Source organism: Bactrocera latifrons, unplaced genomic scaffold, assembly GCF_001853355.1.
Source record: "Bactrocera latifrons isolate USDA-ARS-PBARC rearing strain unplaced genomic scaffold, ASM185335v1 scaffold_247, whole genome shotgun sequence".
NCBI lineage: Eukaryota > Metazoa > Arthropoda > Insecta > Diptera > Tephritidae > Bactrocera > Bactrocera latifrons.
In genome coordinates, this window is record NW_017536041.1 from 49,057 (window position 1) to 61,530 (window position 12,474).

At 36.8% G+C, this 12,474-nt stretch overlaps 1 protein-coding gene across 5 annotated transcripts in view; it reads left to right on the forward strand.

Moving 5' to 3' along the window:
- Window positions 1-12,474, forward strand: part of LOC108969280 (glutamic acid-rich protein) — a 32,943-nt gene that overhangs the window by 2,214 nt on the left and 18,255 nt on the right. The window contains exons 1-2 of one of the 5 annotated variants that reach the window (XM_018933897.1): window positions 3,182-3,198; window positions 6,177-7,438. The exons of 2 other annotated variants lie outside the window; for them this stretch is intronic. In XM_018933897.1, the coding sequence (XP_018789442.1) occupies window positions 6,364-7,438 (1,075 nt within the window). In that variant the 5' untranslated portion in view covers window positions 3,182-3,198; window positions 6,177-6,363. Of the gene's footprint in view, window positions 1-3,181; window positions 3,199-6,176; window positions 7,439-12,474 lie in introns of those variants that run through there. 2 more of the 5 variants (XM_018933899.1, XM_018933898.1) reach the window with 2 other exon arrangements.

The window sequence follows — 12,474 nt, forward strand, 5'->3', positions numbered from 1 at the left end:
CTTGATGGCTCTAAGCTCCGGACAATTAGGTTAATTTGCATATSTCGGCACAAAAACTATTTACATTGATCTTCTCATACCACTCAACGGCCGATTTGCTATAATGGCATGATACCAAGTAGGGAAAAAAAATGTGGATACCTTATGCCGTTTTATGAATGGCAAAAACGGTTTTTGCAAGCACTYTCCGATGTATAAATCAGTGTTGATAGTTCCAGTTATCACATAAGGGCTTCTTCTTTTACCACAGCTACACATTGTTTGCCACACCTAACATTTCTTTGGAAAGTTCATATTTTTTTGTCTGTTTAAACTCCTCTTGAACATTCCCTCTATGACCTGCAACATAAAGATCCACASCTGGAAAGTCTCCAAGCACATACATCTCATCACCCATAATGCAATAAAAATAAAAAAATTCAACGTTTGACTCGAACTTTTGCTGGGTTATGTTCTTTTCAGAATGCCTGTCTGGAACTTTCTGAACTTTGTAAGACTTAAGAACTTATTTCTTTTTAACTTTTTTTTTAACTATTCTGCTACTTTTCTCCTTATACTTGTATATTAAAATTGTTCGTAAAAAGCGCTATTATCTTCTTAGCTACAACAAGGTTCGTAAAACGTTTGGTTCCACCGCTGGCTTGTTTATATACCCATTCAACCAGAAATGGGCCTCATCGCTGAATAAAATTTAATAATAAAATAAAATAAGAACTTTGCCCATAGAGCGAAGCGATGTGGCTTCGGTTCTTGCACAAGCTGTACTTTATATGCTTTCGATTTGARATCTGGACGTAAAATGCGCCAAATCGTTCCATACATCAGCCGAGTTTCTGCGCACGGCGTCGAATCGACTCTCCATGGTCCTCGCGTACATACTCAGCTACAACTGCTTTATTTTCTTCACTATTCTGGACGTGGTGTATTCGGTTGAATATTATATAATAATGAAAGACGATTAGAAAGATGAAAAGTTAAGCGAAGCTTGTGAGACACATTCTTCAGTGAACGCAAATTTTCGTAATAAAGTTAAACAATTTCTAAACGTTTTTCGGAAGTCTATTAAAAAAAATACCTCTACTAGTTTGATCTGCATAATTTGTTCGGCAGTTTTGACAAATATGCAATTTTTTTGGAAGAAAAGATCTGCAAAATTCCATATCGATAACAGATGGACGGACATACAGACATAGATAATGGTCCCTGCTTGTCACGCTAGTCGTTTAGATATGGTATTTGTACATTGGAGTTTCTAGATGTGTATAAGAGACAGGTCATATATTATAAAATTCTACAGCACCTCTAGAATATTGTGCTAAATTCTCAAGTTGATCAGAGTAATAGTTTTAGAGGTGCAGCCTTGAAAAGGTGCGCGCTCGAAGTCAGCTAAATATACAGACACTTAAAACTTGAGACGCGTCGAAACTTCGAAATCGGTTGTCAAAATTGCTCGCGCACTACTCAACCGATCTTGATGAAATTTTACACAGGTCTTAGAGATATAACTTGGAAGGCCCTGAACTAAAAACCAAAAAAAAAAAAAAACTGCAAAAATTTAAATTTTTCTTTTAGAAAAATGTCCGCAAGTTTTGAGCTTTTTTTCTTCATTCAGTACCTTGTTTATGGTCAAAATGAAAACACGTATTTTTTTCATTTTGTCCTGTAACAAGTTCTGCTGACAACGCAGAGGCACGTAAATGCCGAGTTTTGAATAGTTTCCTTTGAAGTTTTCACAAAATATTCGTAAAATATTTATTAGGGAACAATGGAAAGTTTATATAAATTATCTAATTTTTTTGTATTAGAAAATATATATATTAGAAATAGGGCCCCCATTAGCCTCTTAATAGTACCTTCCGTAACTTATTTGCTTGATGAAAACCTTTTTTTTTTTTTTTTTTTTTTTTTTTTTTTTTTTTTNAAAAAAAATACCTCTACTAGTTTGATCTGCATAATTTGTTCGGCAGTTTTGACAAATATGCAATTTTTTTGGAAGAAAAGATCTGCAAAATTCCAGATCGATAACAGATGGACGGACATACAGACATAGCTAAATGGTCCCAGCTCGTCGCGCTAGTCGTTTAGATATGGTATTTGTACATTGGAGTTGGTACGACAGTCGCTAATTATTATGCCATATATGAGAGCGATCTGTCAGCCAATTTGTTTACAGCAACTGCTTAAGTCGGTAGTGCGTTGCGATTTTTGCAATTGGGGTATTCACAACCTGTCTTAAAGCATCGTAAAGTCGTAAAATTTTAAATTTTTACACTTGTTTAAAAAAAAAATGAGTTTACACATTTACAATTCTCAATACTATGTTTTCTAATCGTTATAACTTACAACTTTAGGAGACATGTGAAAACCCTAATTTTTATTTAAACAAGTGTAAAAATTTAAAATTTTACGACTTTACGATGCTTTAAGACAGGTTGTGAATGCCCCAAATGGATAAAAAGGTTTTGTCTAAAATTTTGTATTTCTAACCAAATTTCGTGTGCTGAATAATTGCGAATGTTGGAACGTGATTCAGTTTTATCAAAACACATGGATACGAATGGTAGAAAACCTTTAAAGACGGTCTAGAGGTCGTTGTAGACATGCCTCGTTCTGGACGACCTTCAACCTCTTCAATTGAAAGATAGACACATCTCGCGAGTCGGTTGATTTTCATCTGCATTCACCAGATTTGGCTCTGTGTGATTTTTTCTTGTTCCAGAAACTGAAATTGCCGCTCCGTGGAACCCGTTTTTAATCGATCGAAGAGACAAAACAAAATTCGCTGAAGGAGCAGAAAACCATCGCAAAAAGTGCTTATGAAAAGTGTTTCGAGGACTAGAAAAATCGTTRGCATAAGTTTATTACAGTGTGAAATATAATGAAAAATACTTATTTTAACCGTGATTAGAAAATCTCAATATTAAACTTATTTCGCTTAATATCTCATGAGTCAAAAGGAGGTTTTTCAAAAATAGCAAGCAAGCTAATTTTGAAATTATCTCAATATAAGCAAATATATGCTGTGCGGTTGAGCAAATTGGAATAAGTTTCTATATATTACACTCACTCATTCGCAYATGCTTTTGAAAAATTTAGGCGCAGCATTACAGATTCGAAAATCCACAATTTTCAGTTCTACGGAAGCGCTGGCCAGCTGTGTACCGGAAAATACTGAAGTGATTGTGCTTAATTTTTTAGGTTGCAAACCAAAAAAAAAATTGCTCAGTTTGAAAATAGAAAATTTACAAACTTGTTGGTGGAAGTGCATATAAACTGGAAAATTACGAMATTTCAAAAACAAAAAAATATTGAAACTAGCTACTTCTTCTTCTTGATACACTAGCTACACATTAAATAAAAACTCGAAACGATAATTATATTTTGAGGTCGGTTTACAAAGTTCGTCCCTTCTTAGCGCAACAGSTCAAAAGTTATGCCACAGATAGTACATACATATAACTTGGATTATTCAAATATTTTTGAACGAATACGTGGCAGAAATTCCCACGAAACGTTTAAATATAGCGATGATTGCGATGGCGATGGCTATGGCAAAATCGTTCGCCATTTAGTATAATTGAAAAGTGCAATAAGAGCGGCGCTGCAGATATTGCAAGTTTAYGTATTTCCAAATGCAACTTTGCACAGCGATTCAAATTAATGACCCATCAAATTTGCATAGATTTCAACAAGCGAGTGGTTCAGTGGAATCGGCGGGGCGAGCGCAGTGAATGACGAACGGCAACGCAGAAATGCAAATCGTAAAAAAGCTAGAAAATTAATAAGACAGATAGATAGATACGAGGGAAAGTGGAAAGCGGGATAAAGCAAGAACGAATTAAATTTTCGAAAACGAAGAGGAAGCCAACAAGACGAAAAMACAATTTGCTTTCGCAGCATTTTCACAATCGAACAGGTTTTTTTTTTCTTTGCTTTTTGCTTTTCCTTTTCGACAGCAACGCCCCCACAKGGTTTTATTTTTATACATATTCGAGAAATAACAAAAATAACGGAATATAATTAAAAGCTACTTGCTACTCCGCTTTGTGCGATCATTCTCATAAATTTACACAAATAATATGTAAATACACTGAAAATACACAGGCAAAATCTTGTGTTTGTATGACTACGTTCGAGTAAATAAAATGTGTGTGTATTTGTGTTCGTGTTTATGAGAAGAAGAAAGCGCAAAAGCAAACGATTGAGATAAACCAAAAGCGAGCATATTTTCACACAAAATAAAAAATAAATTWAAAAAATAATTTTCGTAAGGCGCAAGGCGGGCGACGAAGCAACAGCCGCGTAGAATTGAAAGCGAAACAGAAATAGAAGTTCGTTAAAATACAGCAAATGAAGAAATGCCTGAAAATGTGTGGAAAAGTGTTGGAAAAATGGCAGCGCACATTCAACAACCACAATTAGCATCGCCGACAACACCAACAACAACAACAACCTGGGCAACTGTGCATTTGGCCTTTGCTCAAGGTGGGGTAGCAAAAGACTGGGCGACGAGTGGCGAGCGAGGATGGTCTCCGCTGAAGTGCAAAGCAAACGCTTAACCTTTTCAACCTTTTTAAGCTTCTGCTGACTTTACACTACAATTTTGGCGGAAAATGTTGACCATTTAATCAAATTATGCATAAATGTATAAGTACATACATACATRTGTATGTATGCGCTTACTTATGTACAAATATATTTTCAGATTTAAATACTTTTTTCGTAAATGCGCTTTTTATACCCTGCAGACGGTATAWTGAGCTTGCCAGAAAGTTTGTAATACAAAACTGAACGCTCGAAATCAAGTGCTTATATGGAAAACTTTTTAATTTAACGAGATATCGTCACAAAATTCTGCATGGAGTATTGTCTAAAGAAGTGGTACAATATCCGAAGAAATTATTCAGATCGAGTYACTATAGCAYATAGCTGCCATACAAACTGAACGCTCGAAATCAAGTGCTTATATGGAAAGCTTTTTAATTTAACGAGATATCTGCACAAAATTTGGCATGCGTTATTGTCTTAAGCACTGTTGTAATTTCCGAAGAWATTATTCAGATCGAGTCACTATAGCATATAGCTGCCATACAAACTGACCTATCAAAATCAAGAAAGTCAAGAAATTTTTATATTTGAGAAGAGTATAGCTTCGGCAGCACCGAAGTGAAATGTTTTGTATATACATACATACATACGTATGAGTATATGTGAGCATATTTACAGTTATACGCAATGCCAGAAAGCGTTTGCTGGCTGAGATATTGACCAGCTGTTCGTAAATGAAAGCAATCTTGCGTACCAAAATGAACTGAACGGACTGAAGGCCAAAAAGTAATAATATAATTATACAGATACAACAACAACAAACTTTTTTTTTTAATTATTTTATTTTTCATTTTGGTTTATTTATTTTCTTTTCATTTTCCTTTATTTGTTTTTTTAATTACATTAAAAGTGACGATGCCTTTCGACTGAAACGCTCAGTAATATTGATCTGATTACGCCCAACCATTCGTATAAGTGATTATTGCGCTTAATTAGTACTACATTATCGAACATCCCTTTCTGCGGCCGTTACTCATTATTTTAAATTTCTAAAATCACACAAAAATGACGTCGCCKCTACACAAATATTGTTGAACACGAGAAGAACAACAAATGCAACTAAGTCTAAGACACATACATATACAAGTGTGCTTCAGCAGCCCCCTTGCCGCCAAAGCCCCTCACCGAGTAGGCTCAGCAATGCTAGCATTGTTAGCCTATTTTTAAAGACGAAAATCACCACCGCCAACAGCAAATCGGTGGCCGCACTTTCCACACATCGCATTGTGTACTACAAGTAGCGCTGTATTCCTGCTAGCCTATATATTTTTGCGCTGCTTGGCAAATGTATTTTTGAAGTCCGACGAAATGTGGATGAGTGGATACACACAAGAACGAGCTATTTTCTGAAGCAAGTKAAATTTCTCAAACAGCTGTTGCGCTTCGACGGGACGAGTACGCGCAAAAATTGGTCGTTTCGAAATAATTCCGCACAAATCGAGGACATTAACGAATTCGTCGAATAATTATAAATTTTAAAAAGTTTATATTAATTAATTCAAATTGAACTGTGTTGAGTAACGTTTTATAAAAACAATTTAATAGTTTGCTTTGTTTTCTCTGTATAGTTTAAAGCGTTTATAGTGATTGAAAAGTAGATACATAACGATATTGGTGTAATACTTGACAGCAGTTTCGTCATTAGTGTTGCCGTTGCGCTTTGATAGCGATGTTCTAGAGTTCTTTAAATTTTTTCTAACACTTTGAAAACTTTCGTAAATCTGGAAACGTGAATCAGCCGAACCGAACGACACAATGCCATTTGTTGCGCCCAAGAGCACTACCACCAGCACCACTGGACGCACCACTTTTCGGCCGCCATGGGTGAAAGAGGATTCGAGCGCCAATGCAAAGCCCTCGGTGCCGTGGGCAAAGAAGACGGTTGCCACAACAGCCGATAAAGATAAGGACAAGGAGAAGGAAAAGGAAAATGGTGAAAAGACGACAACTACGTTGGCGGCCAAGAAGACAACGACACCAGTAAAAAAAGTTAATGAAACAGTKGCGTCGGCCAAAAAGACTGTTGAGCCCGTCAAGAAAGCAGCAGTGGAGCCGTTGAAAAAGAACGCTGAGCCAGCGAAAAAAGTGATTGAGCCAGTCAAACGTGTAGTAGAACCCGCTAAGAAAGTAGTTGCACCCGTTAAGAAGGCGCCAGAGCCTGTCGTAGCCAAGAAGCCAGCAACCACAACGGCAACAAAATCAGCGGCAGCAACGGTAAAGAAGAAGGAACCAACACCATCGTCATCGGAAGAAGAGGAGACTGAAGAAGAAGAGGAAGAAGAAGAGACTGAGGAAGAGGAGAGTGAGGAAGAAGACGAGGAAAGTGASGAGGTGGCAGATGACATAGAAGTGGACGATCTCGAAGGACTGTCCGATTTAGAGTTTTCCGAAAACGARTTTACACAACCATCGTTGCGGTTGGGCGTGAAACTAAAGAAGACACCACAAGTCAAAAAGAAGGAGAATGAAAGTGAGTTATCAAGACGCTTCTCAATTGAAAAACCAAAATTACGACCGGTCTTGGTCAAGCGTGACAAGTCCATGAAAAAAGTTGAAGGTGATAGCGACAATGACGAGGACGAAGAAGAAGAACGTGAACGTCAATTGCGTTTCAAATTAGAGAAACCTAAATTGAGACACGTTAAACGCGAAGAGAAACCCTTGCCAAGCAAGAGTACCGAGGATATTATGAAAATACGGCCCGTTTTGAAAAAGGTGAACAAAATCGACRAAATACTCAAAGAGCCGAAAGAAGAGCCAAAACCCGAATTCAAAACTAAACAGTTGCGTAAAGCACCGTCAATCAAACGTGAGCCCAGCAAGAAAAACGGTGAGTGTTTGTGCAGGCAGTGTGAGTTGTGAAATGGAAAGTGAAAAACGTAATGGATATATAGTGTTAAAGCAAAAAGCAAAAAATCAATTAATGCTAAATAAACCAACAAGCTAACCAAAATGGAAGTCAGCTTTAGTTGCAAATTTATTMTAATTATTTTTAGTGATGCCTTTTAGCTGAAATAGCGCATAGAATTGCCGCACAGGCTTCTCTCAAATGGCTCTTCTAACCCGGCTGTAATATATCAAACGCTTCAATAACCCTTAGTAAATACGCCAATTTCATGAGTTTTGTAAGTACAACTTTTTTCAAATAGAACACAGGAAGTATTTTTTCTAAACCGTCTTGTCGCCGCTTGGACTTTGTTTTGTGCCATGTTTATGTTATTTATTAAAATATGTATATTTATGACTGTCATTCGCCTCATTTCGTATTCACTTCATACCAAAATGCTTTAGAAACAACAAAAATTGTGTAGCATTTTCTAAAGCACTCGAGAAATCTACAAAGGAAGTCGCCACTTTCACATTTATAGCTCACGCATCACATTCGTTCACACATATATACCACATATGTTTGCAAGTTACATACAGACAACCATACGAAGACACATTTCTTAGGCTCTGCAGCAATTCGAAGTGGTTTGAAATGTTTTTAATGTTTTTAATAAGCGTAAATCACTTGCAAAGCCACACATTTGGATTCCTTACAGACAGCTTACCACCCACTCTTGTGAGGCTTACAAGAATTGTCAGACATTCCATTTTTATGGCAGACAAGTTAGCGTATTTTCAAAATATTATACAACTGTGTAGGTGTGTTCATGTATGGTTGGTGATGCATTCAATATGTTGGTATTATATTCTCCGAAAAAATTGTATATAAGGTGTAGTAAAAAAAGTCCATTATTTTTCGAATAGATGGCTTTAGTAATCTGTATCGCGCGTTGTACAAGTGCAAGCGCGTTACGTTATATTTCGTTAGAAAGATAGAATTTGGTACTAACCAAACCTTTTACACAGTTTTTTGATTGCTTGACTCAGTATTATTTGAGCACACGTCCAACCTGCAACAAGAAATCATCTAATCATCTACTATGAGCAGCTTCCCTACGGCTAAACTCTTAAATCAGTGCTGTATTGTCCATAAAAAGACCGTCTGAAGGAAGCAATCCTTCCGTAGCAGTTAGCTTCGGCCAATGGGAGAGGACTTGTATTCCAGCAGGACCGCGCCAGRCAATGCACATCGTTAGCGTCATTCCAAATGTTTGAGTGGAAGCTTCTTCTACATTAACATTTTTCTCCGGTCYTAACACCAAGTGATTGTTGCCTGTGCCTGATTTTATTGGTGAGAAAATCGACTCAAACGAAGCTTGTCCAGTTTTTCGTCAATAGATTCGAGAAATTCAGAAATTATCTCCAAAAAGACCACAAGTTATCGAACGTGCCCGTTTTGTTGTTGACTTAAATCGGATCATTTTAACTACTAAACTTTGTTCCAAAAATAATTTATTTATTTTTACTAGACCTTATACTTAATTTTTTAGTTAGAACTTCAAGCGTATTTTCGATTTACAAAGCACTCATCCTTTGAAGAGTGCTGTGACGATGAAATGTAACGAATTACCGAATAGAACTCGACGATTGGTAGTTCCAACCGAAAATTCGCGGAAGTGAATAAATTCTGATGATTCTTATACTCTTGCAAGATGTTCAACCAATAGGTTGTATGCATCACCGAAAACTGATATGACGACACGAGTTGAAATGCGAAGTTTTTGCTCAGCCCTATACACAAACATGCGACAATTCTGGTGGTCAAACGGCTTCAGTTCTTAAGCGTTAATTTGATTTTGTAAGGATTTAGGTGATGAACTTTTCGAAATATTCGCCAAAACGACCTCACAGAGATGCCGAACTCCTCAAATAATAGCGCTCTTAAAGTTGAGTCCACTGACTCCGAATTTCAGTAGTAAACTTAAATAATTTCGACTCGTTGTTGGACCATACATCTTTTCATGACGAAATGTCAAACCTTACTGAAGAGAAATGTCAAAAGAGCGAAAAAAATATGGCGTCATTTGCTGTTCCTGTTGGTCTACTTTTGTAGCTTCCCTGTTAAAAAACCCTTTATGACTAATTCAAAAAAATCAATCAGATATGCGAACTTTTGTTTKTTGGCTTTTGGCGCTCACCTACCTTGCACACATATAGAAAAAAATTACTCATACGAGTATACGTATTTCATTTATTAAAACAACCGCCAGAAATATTAAATACTTATTCATTCAGCAGCAGAGGAGACCCGCAACAAAATGTGGTTGCATTGATTTAATTGTGGTTTTCGGGGTGCTGCAACGCTTTCGGCCAACCACATACTCCACTGCAGGTGTAGATATTTATGGATGCACACATCCAAACATATATGTACATATATACAATGTATGTATATGTGTGCATGAAATTGCGAACGCAGTAGTCACCGGCTACCTGCGCCACCTCTGTCCATGGTTAAGGTTGGACGAAATTTCTATCGAAAATAATTTTGCTAATGAGTTTTGCGGCTTGCGGGCGTTTTCCACTTTGTCGACTTTTCCGCAAATAGTAAGTGCCGTTTGCAAGCGCTTGCTCTCTTCGCATGCCCATCAGGTTGTGAATTTTATTGTAAATTCAGTTGCATTCGGTCATCTGTGTAGCATAATCATAATATTTTCCACGTTAAGTTTTACTGTTTATATTCTACATCCGACTGAGTGTAATGTAACGATATCCGGTGTGAAGGGAAGTTGAGTTATTGAATTCAATTCAGCACCTTAGGCTAAAAATGTGAGTAGAAAACCAATATTTTCTTGCAATTTTGTATAAATGCTATTGCAAGACAATAATAATAACGATGCGAAGCACTTTAGTTGATTATAAAATTGTATAAATATAAACTTACTTCAATTGAATGCCGCTTACATATGTAAATAAGTGTGAAAGTACTTGCGTTTGTTAGAAGCGTTTGTTGTGCTTGTGGCCACCGGTAGGTCGGAGAKTAATGCATGAAAGCCCTTTCAGAGCAAAATGCTTAGAGCAGAAACAATGTTTTCCTGTGATCGAAATGTTTTGCATACAATTTATTTATATTTGTAGAGATACTGCATTTTAATTTGTCTCTTAAGACTTATCAAGATGCAGGCCACAAATAGCCAGAGAAGCACAGCCAAGCTAGTAGKAAAATACGCATATATCTGACTTTCATGCACACAAAAGTGATTTCAATGTGAAGTGCTCCAAACTCTTCCAATGAGATTCATCATAAGTACATACTTTTTATTCTGTTGAACCCATGACGCGTTCGCCGAAGTAAATTTTTCAGTTAAAAAAAAAAAGAAAAAAATCACAAGGTGCCAAAGTGAGACGAACACAGTAGCTAATCTAGAACCCTCGCTTCAGATTTCCCCAAAAAGTCCGTCACGATTGTGATGCTAGAATATAAGGGCGCACTTCACTTCCGGTCGTTCACGACGAATTGCTTCAAAAAAGTCWAGTTRTACTCTTYATTGACCRTGAAKAAAATRTAGCAGCCGTAGCTGTGAGTGTACACGAAGACCGCGGAGAATCGATTCGACTCCGTTCGCAACAAATCCGACTGACGTATGCAACGACTTGAAGCATTTTACGACGAAATTTTAAATTCAAAGCGTACCTTCGAAAGTGACACCGTTCGCTCTATGGGATCTGAAAAGTTTCAAGAAGATTCTCGCTCAGTCGGTCTGTAAACAAGCAAAATTGCCGCAATCTGAAGAGATTTAAGAGCTGCCATTTCATTCAGATAAAATAACGGTTTAGTGTAGTTTATAGACCGGTGGAATCATCGGTCCATATTTCTTCAAACAGTTAGTAAGATGTAACGGCCATGATAACCGACTAGTTGTGGTATGAAATTGAAGTTCGCGATCTCTTCGACATTTGGTTTCAACAAGACGGCTCAACTTCCCTCACATCGCATCAATCAATGGATTTATTGAAAAAACCCTTCGGTGAGCATATAAGTTATCGTTTTGTGCCGGTCGATTGGCCGCAAAGATCGTGTGATATCAGACCGTTAGACTTTTTCCTCTGGATATATGTAAAGTTTAAAGTTTATGCGAACAATCCCGCTTCAGGCACTATTCAGGCCTTGGAAAAAAAACTTCACACGTCTCATTCGGCAGTTACCAGTCGAAATGCACGAACGAGTTATAGAAAATTGTACTCAATGGATGGACCATCTGAGCAGTAGCCGCGGTCAACATTTGAAAGAGATAGTCTTCAAGAAATAATGGCAAAGAATGTTCTTTCGAACAATAATGATCATTCCCCATTACATCTGAAATTTCTGTGTTATTTCTTTWWAGAAGTAGGGAACCGCGAAATGGATCATCCCTTACATGTATTCGTGATGAAGTAGACTACCAAAAYGCATGTGCAACATTTTCAACAATTTTACAGCCGTGATTTTATTGGAACACACAAAATTTCAAGCAAACTGATTGTTGAACTTTTCGCGTCGTTCAAAACGGTTGCCAAACACACACTAATTAACATTTGGAAATAAAACTTTTTACAAGCATAAACAAACTTTGTATGAAAAAATCAAAAATAAAATATATATAGGTGCGTCCGGACCAGTCCGGGTCAAATTTKTTYAAATGAAAATTTAATAATTTTAATTCACAAAACGACACAACTAGAAATTAAATCAGCTTTCAAACTATTTTACTCATAGATTTGAATATTAAAGCCTTCAATTAAGACATCTCAAGGTCAATCTGCCTACCATTACAAAACTAACCTTCATGARTATATAATTTCGAACTTTGGCTCTTCAATAAAGAGACAATTCCTTCAATGAAAAAGATATGAGCATATTTTTGAGAAGGGTCGTTGGGTGTGTAGGATATCTAGGAATTTATTTGGTTATTTATTATTATAATTTTTTTTTTTTTGAACTTTGTCATTGAATTTTACGTGGGCGAGAAGTAAAGTGGTCGTCACCCTCACTTGAAT